This window comes from Tinamus guttatus, unplaced genomic scaffold (assembly GCF_059628265.1).
Source record: "Tinamus guttatus ecotype Peru unplaced genomic scaffold, ASM5962826v1 Tinamus_guttatus_pri_ptg000386l, whole genome shotgun sequence".
NCBI classification, from domain to species: domain Eukaryota; kingdom Metazoa; phylum Chordata; class Aves; order Tinamiformes; family Tinamidae; genus Tinamus; species Tinamus guttatus.
The window spans coordinates 623,052-644,675 of NW_028288920.1; the positions used below are offsets into that span (position 1 = coordinate 623,052).

A 21,624-nucleotide genomic window follows, 5' to 3' on the forward strand; every position below is an offset into this window, starting at 1 on the left:
AGCCTGGATTTCAGGGTTTTGCCAAATAATGTGATTCTCTGCTGTCAGCCCCACGCTGTTTTGCAAAGTCGTCCTTGAGGACAGCCTGCATGGCTGTTCAGAGCAGGTGGATTCACAGGGTTATTCTCATAACCCGAGCTCTAAAATCCCTTTATTTAGTAGGGTTGCTTACCATCTCCATTGGTCTGTGTAGGACCGTGAGGCTCAGCTGGGAAGGCACTTGCAGTGCTTGCTCTTATATGTGTTTGCAGGAGCTGGTATTTAATCTGTTTGCTTTTTGTATGTCCTCAGCCTTGCGGGCTCTCCCCTGGCATGGTGGATAGTGAAAAACAAAGCAGAGGAACCTGGAATCCACCCAATTTCTCAAGGATTTACCCCGGGCTCGGGCTTTCCCCTCGCTCACTGAGGTTCACAGAGTTACCCCACAAGGAAGAGTTGTGGTTTCAAGCTTCTTTTCCAAGGGACATGTTGTCTTTTGTACCACTTAACGCCCTAGAAAAGTTAACTTCAGGTGCTGGGCATTTCTGATTGCCCTTTGGTCTGCTCTAAAATGGTTTTGAGCTACCTCAACTCATTTTGCAATTGCCAAGGGTCAAGAATCTGCCAGCACTCACTTCTCACTGAACATTTCTTTATCCCGTGTCTGAAATCCCCTGCAGCCCAATATGCACAGCTGCTGTTTCAGCAGCAAATCAGAGCTCTCTTCCTTTCTTTTTTTCCTTAGGCATCTCGCAACAAGCCACAGATATTTTCGTTCAGGGTCAATACGTCTTAATCAAGGATGAGTTGTCGGGAAGGGACCTCCTGTGCCGAGCAGAACTATCACCAGCTCTAGAGAAGGTTGCCCACAGCTTTGTCCATCCAACTCTTGGGAACCTTTATGGATGGAGATCCCCAGCCTCATTGCTGCCCTTTTCCAGGGCTGTAGCTCCCTCCTGGGAAAACATCTGCATGTTCAGACTGAACCTCCCAAGTCACAATTGGTGCCTGTTGATCCTTAGCATCTCATCTGTGGCTCTGAACCTCCCCTTCCAGGAGCTGTAAGATGTTGCTGGACACTCCTGAGCCTCCTCTTCCCCAGACTGAGCACACTCAGCTCCCTGCACCTCTCCTTTAAGGTTACCTGCATTAGACACTGGTCAGCTAAGGAGACAGCTTTGTACAGTGGCGGTGATGCAGATGTTGGCTAGTGTTGACCCCAAGACGTTTAACCAAGAAGTGACCAAGACATTTGTCTTAAATGAGTAACAGCCAACGAATTTTTGCTGCCAGGGACCTGCCTTTCTTGGGAAACATCTAAATCCAAAGCTAGGACATCCTGGGGGGTGAAGGGACCCTTCTGACACACTTTCTGCTTCCCTAAACTCCTAGATGGTGGCGGGACAGAGCACATGGGTCCTGGTTGAGCTGCCAGGTGCCTGTTGTTTCTGTGATGTCCCCAGGTGGGACAAAGCCCCTTGCACCAGGGAGCAGAGCATCATCGTGCCCGGCCCCAGGGCTCTGCAGCTGCACTGCGGCTGAGAGCACGCGCTGCCTTCGAGTGCTCAAAGCTGCAGGCTGTTGCTATAGCAGGAGAGGATAAAAACAGGCACTTCTGAGCCGCATCCAGCCCTTAGGACCACTTCTTCCAGCCGCCGTGTCCGGACGCCAGCAGCGTGCGAGGAGCGGATGCTCCCGGGAAGCGGCGCAGAGATTCGGTCCCTGTCGCTGCCGTCCCAGCACGTCTTTGCAATCTGCCTTGCCTCCTCCTTCCCTCTCACACACCCAAAGCCAGGGATCAGCTCAGGGTAATCATCAGAAAGACACATCTTAGGCCTGGGATAAAGTCTCCTTCCTTGGAGCCCTCCCAGACCACTTCCCCTGGCAGGCAAGTGCCGGGCAAAAGGGAATGAAATATTCAGCAGCTGTCTACACACTATTTCACTTCCCAGCGTTTCATAATTCATCAAATGCCCTGCTGCCTTCCCTGGCAGTTCTGCTGACGGAGAGAGAGCTTTTTTCTGGGTCACTCGTAATTTTATCAGACTGTAGGAACACCTTTTGTTGCAAAGCCATAAATTGCTGGCTCCAGGCTGGTCTGCTCCGGTGTTTAGTGCTTGCCCAAAGCCTCAGACCTGGGACTGCTGCACACCCCGAAAAGCAACAGCTCAGGTGGCCAAGGAAGGATTCAAGCAGTGCAAGAGCAATAACCTCGAGGAGAGCCTGTATTGCACTCCTGAACTACCCAGAGTTGTCAGCTCTGCCTAAATAAGTGAATTAAACAGAGTCTGGGCACTGTCCATCATCTAAACGGAAAGTCCTTCCAAGCCTGCCTGGCCTCAATCCATCATGGTTCTTCCAGACAGGGGTTAGCCCAGGACAGGGCAGTTGGTGGGACAGGTTGGATGGGTCCATTTGGGAAGCTGGGAGTTTCCCAGCCTGGGCCCACCAGGGATTTGGAGCAGGGAAGTATCTGGGGGATGTCTGGGGAGGGCACTAAAGTAGATGGAGAAACTGGATCTTGGCCAAAATAAAGATACCAACTTGAAAGCATAATTGCAATCCAGTACAAACAGAAAAAATAGCAATAAAGTGAATAAAGCAATTGCTGCACTGAAACAACATACGAACAATCCCTCCTGTCCCTCACCTAAGAAGCTCTCTTTGCTCTTCGTCCTCCAGACCATCAGTTAAAAATGGTACCCAAAATTAGCCCTAAGACTTAACACATTTTTGGGGGGCCAAACAAAGAGACAGAGAAACCTTCCTACCCCTGCCCTTCCCCCTGTCTATTTGCATGCAATGACCAGCAGGTGCCAGGTCACATTTTGCAGATTTTCCATCTCCTAATCGAAATATTGAGCGTTATTAAGTCAAGTGACGTACAACAGTCCAGGAGTATCCACGTTACCACCATTACCTTTAGCAACCAAATCTGTAATTCCATCCCAAATTAGACCAGATCTATTTCAACGTGGCAATGCCAACTGGCATTCGTTATGGCATTCTACTTGTCTTCCAGGGTAACAAAAAATCCATTTATATTTAATGAGGATTTTTGGAAGAGTTGTCTGAGAAGAAAAATTGATTCACTAAAGTATCTTTTAATAACTGGAGGCTGCTTAGATGAAGCGGCTCAGTTCGAACATTAACATACAGGTCTGATAGGTAATTTAGGAAGCCTTGACATTAAAGGGTCAGGTGTCTGCAGAAACAGCTCCATGTGGGAAGTGCTCCTTATTTTGGCTCCAGCTCCAGGGCATCCATCGCCTAAGGCACGAGGGAAATGGTTTGCAGTTGTCAGCTTTGCACAGTCACAGTGTGTGAATGCAAGGTATTTCAATCACTGCAGTCTAGAAAACATACGGAATTCTCTTTAGCCCTTGGAAGGTCATGTTACCAACCCACCATTGGCAAAAAATGCAATGTTTTAAGGCATAAATTGCTCAGGAATGTCATACTTGGCCTTTGCTGGAATCTGTGTGGAGCTGCTCTATGTTCTCTGTGCTTTTAATTCTTAATAGAGGGCTAAGGCATCGTCAAGGACCTCTTTTTTTCCAGAAACAGACTTTGCTCGATGACCAAAAATGTATTAAAATAAACAAACAAACATAAAAAAGCGAACAAAAGGTCCTGATGTAGCTCAGATGAAAATACTAGGGTAAAATGTGCTGCTTCGTTTGCTCACTCTTCTCTGTTTGTCCAGGAGGCCACCAGGGAAGGGCTGGTTTCTCCTGGTTGGAGCCGTGTAGCAGTTGGCTGTTAGTCCTTGTGTCCTCCAGCTCTCTGTGCTCAAAGAGGAGAAATCTGTCCTCAGAGGGAGGGAAATCACCACCTTGCATGTGTCTGTGTCTGTGTCTGGGAGGCAATGCCCAAGGGAGGTTCTGCCCCTTCTCTGATGGCTCCGAGGTGCCTACATTATGGCCATCCAAAAGTTTTGGCCGGCCAAAGTTTTGTCTCTCGGTTGTTGGAGAAGATTTGGATCTGATGTCTTCCTGGTGATGCAAAATGAGTCGTTTGGGGGCCAGCAGGCACAAGCCACATCCTCACTGCTGACCAGTCCCAGCGAATACATCCCATGGCTGAAAACGAGCCAGCCAATGCATCTTCCTCCGTTCCTGCTCGCCTCACTCCAGCTTCCCAGAGAGCCAAGACCCTCCTCTGCACCCGGGCACTCTGGGCTCTGGAGGTCACTGTGCTCTGCAGCTTCCCTCCCTTGTGGGTTTTTCTGAATTAACGGTGAATAAATAGTCACCCACAGCACTGCATGGCCACAAACAAGCGTGCTCTTTTGGTTTTGTTCTTTCATTCTTTTGTTCTCTTTCTTGCTCTCTCTTTCTTTCTTTCGCTCTTTCACTCTTTCTTTCACTTTCTTTTTTTCTTTTGTGCTTTCTTTCTTTTGCTCTTTCTTTCTTTTGCTTTCTTTCTTTCTTTTATTCTTTTGCTCTTTCTCTTTCTTTCTCTCTTTCCCTCTCCCTTTCTCCCTTTCTTTCTCTCCTTCTCTCTTTCTCTCTTTATTTCTCTCTTTCTCTCTTTCTCTCACTTTCTTTCTTTTGCTCTTTCTTTTGCTCTTTCTTTCTTTTGCTCTTTCTTTCTATTGCTCTTTCTTTCTTTTGCTTTCTTTCTTTCTTTTACTCTTTTGCTCTTTCTCTTTCTTTCTCTCTTTCTCTCTTCCTCTCTCCCTTTCTCCCTTTCTCCCTTTCTCTCTTTCTTTCTCTCCTTCTCTCTTTCTCTCTTTCTTTCCCTTTCTCTCTTTCTCCCTTTCTCTCTTTCTCTTTCTTTCTTTCTTTCTCTCTCTCTCTCCTCTCCTTTCTCTCTGTTTTTCACATACACACGCCTTGCAAAACTGAACAAGCTGTACAGCATGGTATCGCTCACAGAAAGCCTGAGCTGACACCTCTGGAGACATCTCAGACGATCAGTTTGCATCTCTCACATCGTATGGAAACTTCTACTGTTCCGAGCTCCTGCCCCTGGTGACACCAGTCCTCTCAGGTCATGGTCAAGCTCACCCTTTCCATTTATCTCTTCTCTTCCATGGAAGCCGATGCTAGAAAGCCTTAATGAGGCAGCCAACACACTCACTGCAGTCATCCCCTTGCAAGGTGGTTTGTGCAGGAGGAAGGTTTCAGCTGATTTCCCCATTCGCTTGCAGACCTAGGAGCAGTAGATGCACCACAGACCCCAACTCTAAGAGCTGGGAACTTGAGCAGGGCTCTGCAGACCCTTGTGATTCATTCACAAGAGGTTCATTCATATTGAGGTCCCTCAAGAAATACATACATTGATTTAAAAAAACATGAAAAGGAAGTGTGCAACGAGCAGATAGGGAGGAATGGGATGGCTTGGGCTCTCAGGAGAGGACAAATCTGTAATGACAGCCCAGTGGGTTAGGAAGGACCACAAACCTCGTCCTCCAGTGCATGAATCCCTGACATGTGAGACATCCACCTCAGGACCCTCTGGGCCAGGGAAGATATCTTTGTGCTTGATGACTCTTATAGATTTTTCTTCCATGAATCCATCAAATAATACTCTTTTGGACTATTATTATATAATTTGGGCATCCACAAGGTCTTGCGGTGAGGTGTTTCACAGATCATCCAGTGTTGTCTGAAGACCCAATCTCTTTGGCTTTCTTTGCATTTTCCCATTCTATTAGATCCTTTTTGCCACTTCATAGTGAATAATATCAGCCCATAGGATACATTCGGTCTACAGCAAGAAGGCAACGTATGGCTACACTGGAAAGCAACTTTCTGTGTTTGCAGTGCAGAAATCATTACTGGGAAAAGGTGTTTTAATGGTGTTGGGGGCAGTCAAGGTTATTGGATTGTTGCCAAAAACTAACATTCCCTCCAAAACCCACAGGGACTGGATTTCAGGTAATAAAGTTTGGGAATCCAAAACACAGCTGAAAAACAGCAAGCACAAGACATAAGATTTAAGGATGGATGACCCCACAAATCTGATTAAGACCTTCCCATATCAATTTTTGGCTTTCTGGTGAAACCAGAAAGAAACTCCAAGAATTGCTTTGAACTGGAACAAAATCAAACAAATCCAGAGGCTGGTGTGCTGCAATGTGATGGAAACAGTTTTTCCGGATCAAAAACATATTACATTTAAATTGGAGAGGTTTAATTATTTTCTACATTTTAGCAATTCTCTAGGAAACAGAGTAATTATTTTTCCATGCTTCTGTTTCTACCATGGTTCTGCATGGATTATTTTCTGGAGATGAAACAGTGAGTACCAGGCACGGGGGTTCTGCAAGACTAGTTTCATGCAAAAGACATGAATTCCATAGTGCTATTAATCATCGGAGAAGTCTTAATACAAAGGACAAAACAAAGCTCTATTTTTATCCCAGCGGGCAGAGTGCGATATTAAAAGCACTCGGAATTAGTCTCTTTGTCACAGCAGGTAACGAGAGTCAGCTCCCGTGTATCGGGTTTCTGTAGGTGGATGTTATCGGTATCTCCACCCTTGCATCACCCACGGGGCAGACAGGGAGAGGACAGGTCTATAACGTGACTCTCGGCCTTTGGCCAGATCTGGTTTCTGCTTTTTGCCCTGGAGAGGAAAACAGCAGCATATGCAGAGCTGGGAGGAAAAGAAACCACACTCCAAGCAACAGCCATCCGCTTCTGTTTTGCACAAGGGGGCAAACAAGAGGCTTGTCCAGACTCCTCCGATGGGACAGAAATGGGAGTAAGCAGAAAGTATCAGCCCTCTACATCCTTATATTTTAGCTTATAGCTTATATTTTGGCTGATAGATTGCACAGTCCTCCTCTCTGGAGGCTCTCCAACAAGATGTCTCACCAGCAAGAGGGTACAATGTGCATCCTTGGCCACTGCCGTGACTTGGTTTTGCTTCTCTGCATCTCTCCCACATGCATGGTCCATCACACATCGCTCATGCCGGTATCCCTGTTTTCCTGTGCTCAGACACACATGTTCACAGCTGGTACCCCACATCACACACGTGTCTCCTGTATGTGTTTCCTGCAGGGCCCTTGAGTGCAGGACCCTCTTTGCATCTTGAAGGTGTTTTGTACGTCTCCTCAGAGGATCAGAAGGGACAGGATAGAGGTGAAGTGAGTGACGAACTCCCAGTAGAAACTCTGTATTTCCACCCGGGTCATCCTGCAGTGAATCAGCTATTTGGCTTCACCAGCTGCTTTCCAGGAAGAGATGTGTGGTATTAGGTGAAGCATCTCATATTCTTCAGGGTGCATACGTAGAACCCATGAATACTGGTCATTCTGTGGTGTATGGGATATTTAGACCACATCTGCAATAGTAAATTAGGCACTGGCAGGCCACGGCACATTGTCCACAGGGTATGGCCCACCACATCTGGCATAAATTTTACATTCATAGAAATTAGATCACCATAGAAATCGGTTTCTTATAGGCTTTTCCTGAAGAAACTGCTACCAGATCTAGTTGGAGATCAGTTTCTGGGCTGGAGGTGCCATTGGTCAGCCCTGTTTCAGGTGTTCTCATAGACCATCTCTCCACCTCTATGGCCCTTCCTTTGGGCATGAAGACATGCAGAGCCCTCGGGAATGGCTCTCCAAGTAAAGTCATGGCATAACCCACTGTTACCTCTTCCACTGAGAATTCCCCTGGAGTCGATGCCCACAGCCCTTCCGAGGAGCCCACAGACCAGCAGTTGCCATAAGGATGCTTTGGCTCCTAGCCTGGTCCGGGGACAAGATTGGGTTTCCACCTAATTAGCTGCATGGTGATGGCCAGCTTGGCAGGGAACAAAAGCAACGCAAGGAGCCACGCAGCCATGTCCCATCCCCTCCATTATTCACAGCAAACCAGCATCGGGTGTCGTGCCTTTATCTGAGGCTTTGCTGAAGAGCACTAATCAGCCACACATTAATTATTCACAGAGACCATGGCTCACCTTTCCACATAGCCCATTGCCAGGGCTCTGCTTCTCCCCACTCCTCCTCATCCTCGCCAAGACTGAAGTCTAGCAACTCTCCTGCTAAGGCTCGTTTTGCACTTTGGGGTGGGTGGTGCTGAGGTAGCGCCTTTGGATGTATCTTGGCGCTGTTTAATTTACTAATGTGGGGATTTCCCAGGGAGCAGAAGGAATACCGTCAGTCTGGACACTAATCCACGGCTAATCCCTTCATATTCATGACTTGGAGGCACGTGTTCTGCAAGCTGTTTCCTGCCACTTGCACTCAGATAGGACACTGGAGATACAGAAGACCTGGCTACTTCCAGAGGGTGCAAAACCAAGAGCACCGGACCCTGGACAAAGGACCCAGGACACCCATGTATGATCCCCTGAGCCCCACAAACACATATATCAACAATGAAGATGAAGCCACTCTGGGGCTTGATCTCTCAAGACACTTGACTGGTCCAAACCAGGATGGACCCAGAAGGGAGCAGAATCAGGGCCTCCTCATAGCCTCACTGCTTTTAGGGAGGTTTCTAAACTTAAAGACTCCTTAACTTAGCAGAGAAAGAGAGAGCAGGTAATTAAACTCTAATTAAACTCTGCAAAAAAAGCCTCTGCAGGGAGATGCTGGATGCTCCACCACCATGCAGTCCAGATCTTCCTGCAATTAGCCCCACTGATAGACTCTGGGCAGCCCAGAAGCTTGATCTGTGACTGCAGGGCACTTATGTTCCTGGTCCCAGCATTGCTGGGGAGGACAGACTCTGCTTTTCAAGGGAAATGCATTCCAGAAATGGGAGCAGCCATCCTGTCGTAGCCCATCACGATGCAGATTGTGTGAATGCGCTGCACGAACGCTTCGTGTTGGTTGTTCCAAGCTAGCAATAATTTGTGTGTAATCACCATAAAGGAACCAGCAGCCTCTGATCCAATGATAGCTTTTTTTAATGAAAAAAATGGAATAATAGGGAAATCCCAGAACAGCCAAGTATTCAGACAAGGTGAATGGAGTGAGCTGGGCTAACCTGGAAGCCCTCCTAGGGGAATCATAGAGAAGCTTGAACAGAGTTCAATGAACAAGCAATTAAAAATGGAGTGTAATCAATGACATTCAAAGCAATTTTGTGAGAAGATGGAGCCTGTCAAAACAAGCTTGGTTGGCTTCTTTGAAGTCAGTTTTTCTAGTAACTTCATGAAAAGAATATTATCTTATAAGATGTTTGGTTTAATGCTGCCTGCTATTAATGTTACGCACCAGGAAACAGGAACAGATTAGTGGAGAAAACCTAAAAATAGGAAATCAGCTGAGAATCATCTTTGAGTGACAGTATTATGGTGCGATTTTGCTAATAAGCCAGTGATTGCTACATCTGTGACTGAGACATAAAATGAATTTCCGTAGTTTATAAGGAAAATTTTCAAGTGAAGCCTGATGGAGCAGGCAAGTCATGAGAAAAGGGAGGCAGCCACACAGGATCATGAGGATTTTGGGATGAGCGTAAGCCAAGCAAAAGGGACAAAGACAAAAAAAAAGCCAAAAAAAAAAAAAAAAAAAAAAACACTTTGGAGATCAAGGTTCTAGAGGCTGGAAATGACACTGATTCTCAACAGGCAAGTAGAAGGTGAATATTCCCATCCATTCCCACCAAAACTGGTCTGCTGTGTTGAGAAAACCTGGAGAGATTGGTGCCCGGCTGCTGCCTTCCTCTTTTGAGACAGCAACCAAATAAAACAAGTTATTTTAGCTCTCCCTCTGCTACTCAGGTTCCCATTTAAAAGTCATTGCACAGGAAGGACCCTTTTTTTGATGCCAAGGCTGTGTTTGAAGTCCCTCTAGCTGGGTAGGAGACCGAGCTCCTACCATTGAGTGGTGGTGGCTTTTTAGGCCAGTGAAACAACCTGCAGTATTGATTAGCAACATAAGTACACGATGCAATTTTGTCCTTTCCATTTAAATCTGTATTTTCGATGAGTGCCATCCCTGGAGCTACCAATGCCTTTGAACGCACACCAGAGTGAATTCCTCTTACTCACAGGCAACTAGCACCAAGATTACAGGCGACCTGAGCTCCCCCTCTTTCCACACAGCAAGTCTTAAAACTCTTTTCCCTTCCCATTTCCAGGCTTCCTGGAAAAATTCACTTCCATCTTGGAAACCATCGCTCATGGGAGAAGAAAGATCACAAGATGATCTGCAGCCCCACAGCAGAAAAGGCAGCAAATCCCTTCAGTAGAATCTCTATCCCTGCTTAAGCTACCAAGTACCTGCTAACGCAGCCTGCAAACTTTGAGGAAAAACAAATATTTTGCTCTTTCCTCTCTTTAACATTAAAGGCCTGTAGGACACTCATTCTTGTGAAGAGCTCCTGCATTTTTGCAATGACAACAAGGACAAATACACTAAGGTCACGAGAAGGGACCAACTAATTTTTCACCTCTCAAGCTCATTGATTTGTGAGTTAAACTCAGAAATAAACCTTAAAAATATTAATAACATAGCACGTAATACAGAACTTCTGGTAACTACCAGAATGTCTAGTTGAGAAAATCTTAGGATACAAAGATAAACCAGAAGCACAGAATTTGCAAAGCTGCAGATATAAATTTAGGCATCAACTTCCACCTTGATAATACATTAAAATACTTAATTTTCTCTTAAATACATGCAAATGGCATTGAATCACATGACAGCACATTTGAAAAATCATAGATATGAAAAATTGTAGATCTGGGAAATTGTAGATATGGAGATGACCACAATCTTATCGCTAGCCATTAGCAAATTAAGCCGGTGAGATACATTGCTCCAGGGACACTATATCAGGGGCCTACACTTCTGGGTGGTTTACTGAGTGCTGAAGATGAAGTCAGGTCTATAACTTTAGCCGTTTGGGCGCGTAAATTCTCATTTTACCTCCTGTGTCAGGGAATCATTGTTGCTTGCAGACAAAAAGAAAACATTGGGTCTGACCCAGTGATGAGGCACTTAGGGGCAAGATGAGGCCCTTAGGGGCATGGTTTAATAGGCACGATGGTGATGGGTTTATGGTTGGACTCGATGATCTTGAAGGTCTTTTCCAACCACAATGATTCGATGACCATCCTCACCCTACCCAGAAGACATCGCCAATGCGTTTATCACCCTCTAGTCTCCAAATCAAAACAGGGATGTGGCTCCAAAGTGCCGCCAGGTCCCTCTTCCCACCAAAGCACTCAAGCATGGGATGAGAGGGAAGACCACGCTCTCACCTGTTGGTGAAGACTTTGCTGTAGTTGAACACCTGCACCTCCAACATCTCGTTCCCGTCGATATTGCTGGCCACCGGCCAGCGGAAGGTCTGCAGAGAAAGGATGGGATGGAGATATTAGGACTTGTTTATGGTGCTGGAAAGGCTGCAGGCTGAGCTGAGAGGTCCATGGAAAACTGTTAAATATCCCTGTGCCCTCTGAGAGCAACATGTCCCCTCTGCAGATATATATACATGGAATTAAGTAAATGTGCCCTATCTATAGCTTTGTATAAGTTTTGCTACTTAAATGCAACTTCTGGGGTGTGTGTATACAGACATATATATCATGCTTATTTGGGAATATTTTTCCTTCTCCGAGACGAGAAATCGGTCTGCCAGTCTCAAGCACTTCAACATCACCCAGTTTTCCGAGCCATGGTCCTCTGGAGCTGAGCAAACCCATGATGAAGCCTCTACTGCAGCTGTCCCGAGTGGCTCAGAGCCAGAGGGAGCGAGAATGAAGACGTCTACATCCGTGTGAAGGGATTGCATCCAAAAGCCTGAAAGGAAAGTGTTTATCAAGCAGCTTTGCAGGAAGGAATTCGAGACTCTTCAGAAATAAGCTGACTCTTGACTTGTGAGTGAGTCTTTTCCCACTGTATGTTCTTTACAGCAAGTCAAAAGCACAAATGAAAAAAAAAAAAACCTGAAATAGAGAAGAAATAAAGCTAGAAAAGAGTATAAATGGGTAGAAAAGAATCTAGAAGTGGTGGTGGTGTTTTGCTTGTCATGGGGAATGGGAGCGAGGTAGCAGATTGCCACGTTTGCAGGACTGGGACCCTGTTCGGGTGCTCCCACTCAATGCAGGAAGGACGGGGGACAGATGTCCCCATATCCCTGTGGAAAATATCCCGAGGTCACCCCTTGGGGCAGCCCCTGGCATCTCCTTGTGGCCCAGTGGTGGTCTGAGCTCTACCAAAGTGCCACTGTCAGTGGCCAGCGGATTAGAAAGGGTCTCCAGCTACATGAGCCTGGTGCTGCTGTTAATGTTGGTTTTCAGGAAGAGAAATAGCAAATAAGGCCCCTTGGAAAGTGCAGTGGCCTAGAAAACCTCCCACGCTCCCCACAGAACTGCCCTTCTGAGAGCAAGATGCACAGTGCAGAGGAGCAAACCATGCTCCAAGATGGCCACGTGTTATCCTGGGAGCATCTTTTCCGTTGCTCTTTCCCATTAATTACTCTTGGCATGGGGCACACACATGCCCCTCGGTGTGATGATGTCCCCAGCCCTAGGAAGGGCTGCAGCGTAGCCTAGTCAGCTCTCCAGCTCCCAAAAGAGGCTGCTTCCAGACGGGCTCACGTTTGCAGAGCCTCTAATGCAATTTGCTGAAGAGTTTGGGCTAAAATCTTGGTGAATGCAACATGGGGAATGTTTTTCTGCTGTCGGAAATAAACCATTCGTGGGGTGCAACTGAGAGTCTTGATGCTCAGAAAAGGACCCTGAGACCTGAATCCTGCTGCAGATCCGCCTGGAATTGGCTGAACCATTTAGGGGAAAATCCACACTAGATGCCCTCGGTTTTGGGGTTAGGGATCGGAGATAATCCCGCCTTGGCTAGACACTTAAATCACAGTTTGTCCAGGTTCTCCATCACTGGAGAAGCTTTTAGCACTTGCAGCTTACAAACCAAGCCAGGCCTGGCCCTGGGGGGCTCCCATTCTTTCTGGGCTGAACCAATCTAGCCAGGACCATACGCCTTAAATCTAACCCCCTAATGAACCGATTTGTGCTCTGCCGCAGCCTGTTCCCTCTTCACTCTACAGATCCATTTCTCCACGGTTCTGGTGGAAATGAAAGTCTCTGCTCTTATCTCTAAGTTACAATCACCACAGCACCCGGAGAAGCAAAAAAATAACTCTAAGGAACAGCTTTATGGCTGTTTTTTTCCCTAAGATAGACTTCTTTGTGTTTTTCTTTTTCTTTTTTTTTTTTTAAGCCTAGAAATGCTTATTAGAATCACACGGCCCAATCTTTTATATATCCCGGGCCATGGGTTTTCATACTGCACTTAGAGGTTTTCTGCAGTACAGATGTCTTGTGTCTGAACCAGAACGCGTGTTGTGGAGGGAAAAAAAAAAAAAAACAGCAAAAAAGAGAAGATATTCCAGAAAGCAAGCACTAATTAACTACACTTCCCGATAAGTAGCTTCCACAGATGATTATCTTCAGTGGTAGGTATTTGCATCACATTTCTACTTTAAATTCATTGGCTTCAGCAGTCTTGCTCGTTCCCTCTGATTCCATGCCTTGCTGCCTCTGGAGATGCATGGAGGGGCCCCAGCCTGCCAAGGCAGCATCTTTTGCAACTCATCAGAGCTGCATTTTCCTCCAAAGAGCCCAAATAACCCTTGGATGTTTCTGCATCCTGCTGGGTCTCACTGTGCACAAGAGCGGACCTGCAGATCCACATAAACGAGGGAAGAGGGTAAAGTTCGAAGATGAAGTTTTCCCAGCTCATTTGCAACAGGTCCTCGGGGGCTGCTTCCCTTCATCGGTTCAAAGAGCGTGCCCTGAAGCTGATTAGGATGGGGTATTTAATGCAGCCTGAGAAGCCAACACGAACCAGCGCGCCTGCACCAAGGAGCAGGTCTGCACAGATCCAGTGCAGCCATTCCTGCCTTCCACCAAATCACCAAAATCCACCTGCAATAGTGTCTGATGCAGACCCAAATCTAAAGCGCTCCCTGCGCTGGATGTGCATGTGGTTCCTCATCCATCCTCTCCAACACAAACCCTCCTGCAAGAGCCTTACTTTTGCCTAGGGCAGCTTTTCCATGTCCGTACGGAATACAGGGATGGAATACCCATAATTATCCCATAACCATATAAAGCCAGAGGTCTTGTACTTGTTTAAAAGCTGACAGGGGTCATTCTGCTTCGGGATGCGCACAGGACACGACACAACTGCTCCTGATTACATAAAATTGAGCCAGGGAACTGCACCTACCCGCAGGACGAGCCAGCAGCTTATCTCCCCGAGCTCTGGAGAAGCACAGCTTTTGCATAATTCATTCAGCAATGAATAAAAATAATAGAAAATAAATAGAAAGGAAAGAAAGGAGTGAAACCAAACAAATTGAAAACCATTTTGGCAACCCAGATCCAGCCTGCTAGCAGATTCTCCTGAATGCTAAGCAGTGGTAGGGGGGCTGATGTTCTTGCTAACTGTCAAAAAGGCTTCACAGGAATCTAATAATCTTCTGCTTGTGCCTAGCTCTGAGATGAGGCAGGGAGTATCCTCTACATCCTCAATCTGCCTCAGAGCCCCTGCCAGTACCAGTCAAAAATGGGAGGGGAGAAACTGTCCCCATTTGCCTCTGAGCTGCTGCTTTTGCCTCCTGTGCACCCAGGACACTCAGCCCGGCCGAGTCCTCGCTGCTGAAAAGGTCCTTTTACATCACTCTTAGGATGCAAGGGACATCGCAGGAGGTCCCTTTTCCCTGGCAGCTAATGGCCCAAATGACACCGAGCATCATTTTTTCACAGTTTGAACACTACAGTCCATATGTGCCCATTGCTTGCCTGCATGAGGGAGCCCGTGGGGCTGACCCTTATGCTGGACCTTCCTCCTCACGGTGCACCCCACAGATATTGCACAAACCTCCTCTGTTTTAAGTATAACCATCCTCATCGCGGCCCCCGCCGCAGTGTAAGGGCCAGAAAGGCTGCTTGGTTCAAGCCATCCATGCAACACGTTGGGCCTCCTGTCGGCTTCCCTGCATCCAGAATTTGCCAGCTCCCTGCCAGGACATTGCTAATTGCTGCTCTTGGGTGTAGACACCTGCAAGGGACAGGCCCCTTCTGCTGTCCCTTGGAGGCACGTGCCAAGCCCGGTGCTGCTGCCAATGAAACCTGCCAGCTGGACCGGTCATCAGAAGATGTGACAATTTGCCATGAGTGTATGCAACCCAGATGGAAATATCTGCATTCCCAGACAGCCCTGCCAGCTAATTACTACACAAGAGATGTAAGAATGTGCTTAACTTAAAGGACAGCAGCATCTCTGTCCACACTGGATGCTGTCCATGGACCCTGGCGCAATGCAGCCTCTCAATCTCGTTGAAGTTGCCTCTTGGTCCATGAGCCAAGTAGTTCTGGAGCAGATTGGGGTATTTGTGAGGCAGACAGGCAGGGATATGAGGGAAGCCTAACTGCTGTTGAGGCATCACCCATCGCCCAGCGCAAGGAGACAAGAAGAACTTGGTGCAAGTACACGAGATGGCCTGCACTCCTCACAGCATAGGTTGAAGCCATAGGGGGTTTTGAGATAGAAGCAACTCTATCTCTGTTATTATTCAAATCAATCATTATAACAACAAATTACCCTGAGCACATCTATAAGAATTGGCATCTCATTAACACGAGCAGCTTCCCCAAGGCTGACCCTGCTTTGTAGGAGAGTGGTTGGAGATGCTGCCATGTTTTCAGCATCCCGGGTTTCCCCTTCCCTTTTTCCTCCCTGGTAATTTAGTGTGAGAAGATTAAAATCTTCCCCTAAATTTGGAGAAAGGGCAATTCCTAATGGAAGAGCCTGTTATCTCATGGTTGGAGTTCATCTCTAGGCTGAGTCCAAAGGGCCTCCAGACATGTGCCCATCTGCGCCTGTAATCTAAAGATCAGTGGGTTTGCAGCAGGGATCAGAAACCATGAATCCATGGATTCCCTCCTGGAGAAGAGGGGTTTGCTCCAGGCTGGCCTTGCACAGCTCTGCTGTAGTTTATCCTGTCCTCCCATGCATGGTGGGACCACAACCTGGAGCACTCTGTGCTGGATGGCCAAGAGGGGCCGGAGGAGTGGGAATGCTTCTAGCTGCACAAGATGGGAATGACATGGGATTTATGGCCCCACGAAAAAAAAAAAAAAAACATATCTCCCACCTGGAACCAGGATGGAAGCTTATCTCTTAAGGTGAAGAAGCTTTAGGAAGAGATAAAGAGCTTAAAGATCTCAATGTCTCCCGTAGCCTCCTGTATTCCTCGGTCCCTGGGAGCGGGTTGTCTTCTCTGAGCAATACAAAACGATCAGAGGAAACATTTGTTCTCTTCTGAGCACGTTTTTCCATTTTGAATGTGACTTCCTGCAGCATCTCTGTTCCCCGCTTGTGTGGGTGATATTATCTCAGTCTTCTTGGAATATTTTTGAGATCACCGCTGAAGACAAAGCTGCATTTCAAAACCACGCAGAACTTGGCTTTCAAGCCCTTCCTCTCTCCCTTTGCAAAACTGAGAGCAGAAAGTCAATACATCCTCCCATTTGCACCAGAAAACAGGCAAAGGTGAACAAAGTGCCTTGAACTCAGCTCTTCACTTATATCTACTTTTCCCTCTGTCCCTGCTGCTTCCATGAGAATCCCTCCCCACTCCAGACACTGAAGTAAATGGTGAAACGAGTTCAGCATCTCTGCCCAACATCACTCCAGCGTCGCTGTAAGAGGAGACCTACCCTGCGATGAACGTGCCTGGAAAACAGAGCGTGAGATGGAGCAGGAGGAAAACAGATCTCTTACCTCGTCAAACCTGGCCTCGTCCTCGCAGTTCTCAAGCACTCGGGTGTAGAAGGACAGGCCTGGGGAGAGGAGAGGAGAAAGAGTTCGGTAGACCAAGGCAGGAAGGTAGCAGGTTTGGGAGATGTGGGCAGGATCTGACATGAATCCAGCATCAGCCTCGATGTGCAAGGGCAGGAATTGTCTGGATGGAGGAAAATTAACTGGTAAAAGTGTATGAGCGTGGCAGGGAGCCTAAATCCAGCTCTACTGAACGTGGGAATTTAAGAGCTGGCTTTTCCTCATTCTTCAAGGGTGTGAAATAAGTAGAACTGAACTAATTTTATGTGTTCATGGGAGAGCCCACAGTGGCAATAAACATATTAACCTGCTTTAAGAGCTAATTGAAAAGGTGTTTGTCGAATGCCCTGGTCAATGTGTTCAGTCCTTGCCGTGAGTGAAACAGAGCGGATGAAGCCTCTGGGTCTGGATCACAGAAGCTTTTATGCTGGTCTAAGGTGGACAAGACAAACCCGGGTGTATTTGGAAGCAATCTGCAATCTCCAGAGAGTGCTCTGAGACGCATTGCCACCGCTCCTGCACAGAGTGGGAGTTACGTTATGTTTGAGCCTTAAAATAGCTGTTCCAGATCAAAAGTTGCCCTGTTCTTTTGGGAGGATAACCCTCTGCTCTCCCCCTTGCCCTGAGTTGCCATCTTCAGTTCACATTCACATCCTAGCACTGCAGAAGGAAAAGTTATGAAAACATTAGTATCTAGTTGCTGAATCAGAATAAGGCTGCTTGATCCAGAAAGTCTCCGGGGTTACTGAAAACCTCTCTGTTTCCAGCAGGGACACATGGTGGGATCTGCTTGGGGTCTGGAACAACCTCCAAAACGCGCATCAGGTACCCCATAACATGGTGGGATCCATGTTTCCCGCCTCCTTCCCTCCTCCTGAGGAGGAGCCGTGTGTGGACAACTGCACCATGCAAGAACCAGGGGCTTGGGAGAAATTCTCCGGAGGGGACGCCCATTGCCCTGCTTGTGATGAGAGCAGGCATCGCACCAGGTGACCGTGATGGGAACCTCCACCCCACACTCCTGAGCTCTACAGCAACTGCTCCATCAAACAACATCATTATCCACTCGCGCCCGGTGAAGGATCTCTCTCATTTACAGCAGCTGCTGCAGAGGGAAGCCTTGCACGGAGCTCCTGTCTCCATCCATCCATGATCAATTAGCTGAGAAGGAGCCTAATTGCAGTGAGGATGCTCAGCCCTCTCATCCCGCAAACACAATTTTGCACAGATTAGGAAAACCCGACTGCAGCCAAGAGCGGGACAGGCTCTTGCGCTCCGTTGGCTTCTCTGGTGTTGAACCAATGAGCCCATGTTCCCACTGCACTTCCAGATCAGGATGTGGAAAACCTGGCATGTCTTCCTGGCTTCTGCTGTTGGGAAAAAGTGAGCAAGAACCTGCTCCTGTCTGTGCCTCAGTTTCTCCTGTTTGGAACACTCGTTTTCTGACGTTCAGCTAGGCTTCCTGTCGGCTCGTGGGGATGCAGGGATCCCTGGGAGAAGCAGAACAGCATCATTTCATACTCAGCCCACACCTGAGTCAATCTCAGCCCCGCACTCCTAAATGAGTCTTTCTCCTCAGGAACAACCGTTTCACGAGAGCTATGATTTATTCAACTGGAGCTGAAGGGCCCTGCAAAACAAGGCGTGCTGCTGCCTGTCCAACTGCAGCCACTTTCTTTAACTTTGTGCAATGATGAATCCTCTCTGCTGAATGAGCAAATAACCCCCTGGAAAGCTCCGCTCCAGCCACCCAGACCACGATGCTGATGGGCAAAGGGGAATGGATGGCTAGCCACGAGAACCGTGCTTTCTGCAGCACTCACCGTGCTGCAATAACCCTGGGAGAACCAGAATAATCCTGAACACCAGCACAGCCGTTGCACAAGTTTTGGAGTCCTCAGCAAAGCCCACAGCTTGGTGTGGTTGGTGGCCACAGCTTCGCTCCACACCACATTGCTGGAGAGGGGATAAAGGGAGACCTTCTGGATGGGATGTGGAGGACAGATTGGACAACTGGGCATGCAAGAGCCCAGACGGGAGGGTGAAGGTCATCTCCCTTCAGCTGAATCAGAAGGTGCCTGGAGGAAACAAGTCTCAAGCTCCCTCTAGAGTCAATGGAGAAGGATAGGGCCAGCAAAGCCTTGCCCAAACCATAGAGACCAGTGGAAACGCTGCCCCACACGTGCACGGAGCACCCACGACACCACTAGAGCAGTTCATACCTGCCCCCAGATCAAGATTTGGAGCAGGAGGAGGGTGAGAACAGACCCCATTACCAGCTCGCAGGACACAGTTGGGCACCATCTGGTACAAAGAGCCATGACCTCACCCTAACCATCCCAAACGCCTACTTCTCCCATTAATTAAAAGGGGAACCGGGGTAGCCACTGCTCCCTGGGAGCACAAGAAGAGAAGCCCCAGCTCCTGGTAGGTTGGGACATGGTTTGATGGCCAAGGACCACCCATGTCAGAGCTGATGGTCCCAGGCTGTGAACTTGGCACTGAAGTCCTAGCAAACAGAAGCCAGGAAAGTCTTCCTTATAGTCAATGCTCTGCAGTGCTGGGCACCCTCAGAGAAGGTTGAGAGAACATCCTGCACACAACCAAGACATGCAGGGTCGAGCCCAGTGGCCTGGGGACTGGACCTGGCTCCTGCAAAGCAAAGAGCCATGTGGTATGAACCGAAGAGCCATGTGGCAAGAAGCAACCCCCAAAAAGCACCAGTCGGGACCTGCTAACGTGCGCTCAAACATGGGAGTTATATCCATGAGGTACTTGCACATTAGGAAGAATATAAGACCATCCTGCCAACCCTTGTGGTTCAAAGGATATAGTGACCATCGAACACTGACTCTAGGCCAAAGTGAGCAGAAAAAAATATATATATTGCAGATGTCTGAGCTTGCAACATCTACTTCTTGGCCATGGACCCCAGCTGATGGCCTTGGAACTGCCTTATTACAGTTTGCTAAAACTGCTTAGATCAATGGGATCTCAGAGAAAGCCCTTTCCCATTCGGCTTGTTGCTGGATGGGACAAGCACTGCTTGTCCACCCTGGTGCGATATTCTGCTCTCTGGGACAAGGGGATCAAGGACAGGACAACGTAGCCACCCGCAAGGTCCCATCCTGGGTTCATCAACCCATGCTACATTATTTGGTGGCCCGGTCTCAGTCCTATCCCTCAGCCCACAAAGATGCCACCTGCAGACAGCCCATGCCCAGGCTAGTTATTGAGCCTTGCTGGGCTTGTTTCCCCATCGCTCATCAGCTGGACTTGCTGTCACACACGTGGAAGGTGATACCAGGGGGACCAAGACCCGGATCTCAGGATTCAGCTCCACTGAGTGTGGCCACCAGAAGCAGCGGCTCTTTGTGGATGATCTTGTGGAGGGCAGTGGCATTAGGTCCCGAGAACCCCTAGGATGCCCAGAAAGAGCAGAGGAAGAGGAGTTCCTGGATGCATAATGATACCTGCTGCATTCACAGGGTGAGATAAATCCCTTCATTACCAACAGGGATTAATTTTACAGGCAGGGACATCTCCAAGGCAGGATAGCGGGGTCCCAGCAGGGCCACATGGCAGACAGTAGGGACAGGCTGCACATTGGAGCAAGATGGGCAGGATGGGGCAGGAGAAGTTTGCACCTGCTGAAAAGCAGTTCAGCCGCAGACAAGGTGGCCTGGCTCTGCACTGGTGAAAATGTCCCTTCTCCTTCTCTCCCTATGGAGAAGGGATTGCTATCCCTGCCTTCCCTCCCTATGGAGAAGGGATTTCTATCCCTGCCTGGCAGCCCCACGAGCTGCCAAGCCATCCCACGTCCTCTTCCGCCGGCAGCAGCACATGAAGCGCCCTCGGACCCGACCTCAGATACAAATCCATGAGCGCAGCCGGGTCCCAGCCCAAGCTGGTGAAGCCTCCAGGCCGTCAGAGTGACACTTTGGTGGTAGGGCAGCTCCTTCCACTAATTCCAGCCCTGACCCCCCTGTAGGTCTCTCCTGGAGAGAGAGACCCCATTCCCTCCACATCCAGCCTCTGGCAGGATTTGGGCACACTGGGACCTTTTCCTGGACAAATCCCCATCCCCAAGGGCTGCCTTTGAGGGGTGACACGGGGGACGTCAGGTCCCCAGCCGGGTGCTTGGAGGCAGAGGCACCACAGAGGAGCAGCCTGACAGGGGTCTCAGCCCCACTGCCCCTCTGGGGAAGAGGGGGGAACCATGTGGCATCCCACGTCCCCCTTGCAGCCTCGGGAAGAGCCCAGCAAACTCGAGGACTGTGATGGGGAAACTGAGGCAGGGACTGGTGGGGGTCCCATCCCGTGTCCTGTCCCCTCCCCGTTCCGGCTGGTACCTCGGAAAACTGCCTTGGCGATCCGGTCGGCTTTGCCGCAGAGACCGGAGACAGTACGGAGCCGCAGCTGCAGGGCCATGGTGCGCTGTGGGGCTGGGATACGCGGAGCAGGGATGCAATGCCCAGAGCCGGGATGCGCAGAGCCCGTGGAGCCGGGATGAGGTGCACAGAACCAGGTACACGGAGCCGGGATGAGATGCTTGGAGCCGGGATGCGGTGCACAGAGCCGGGATGTGTGGAGCCGGGATGCGCAGAGCCGGGATGAGGTGCACAGAACCGGGTACACGGAGCTGGGATGAGGTGCTTGGAGCTGGGATGCGGTGCACAGAGCCGGGATGTGTGGAGCCGGGATGCGCAGAGCCGGGATGAGGTGCACAGAACCGGGTACACGGAGCCGGGATGAGATGCTTGGAGCCGGGATGCGGTGCACAGAGCCGGGATGTGTGGAGCCGGGATGCGCAGAGCCGGGATGAGGTGCACAGAACCGGGTACACGGAGCCGGGA

General features: G+C 48.8%; 1 protein-coding gene across 4 annotated transcripts in view; it reads right to left on the reverse strand.

Moving 5' to 3' along the window:
* The window catches only part of OTOF (otoferlin), a 73,538-nt gene extending 52,339 nt beyond the window's left edge, over nucleotides 1-21,199 (reverse strand). For all 4 annotated transcript variants that reach the window (XM_088530724.1, XM_088530723.1, XM_088530722.1 and 1 more), the window contains exons 1-3: nucleotides 21,121-21,199; nucleotides 16,712-16,770; nucleotides 11,164-11,252 (exon numbers count right to left, since the gene is read on the reverse strand). In XM_088530724.1, the coding sequence (XP_088386850.1) occupies nucleotides 11,164-11,252; nucleotides 16,712-16,770; nucleotides 21,121-21,199 (227 nt within the window). The remainder of the gene's footprint in view (nucleotides 1-11,163; nucleotides 11,253-16,711; nucleotides 16,771-21,120) is intronic.
* Nucleotides 21,200-21,624: the final 425 nt, after the last annotated feature.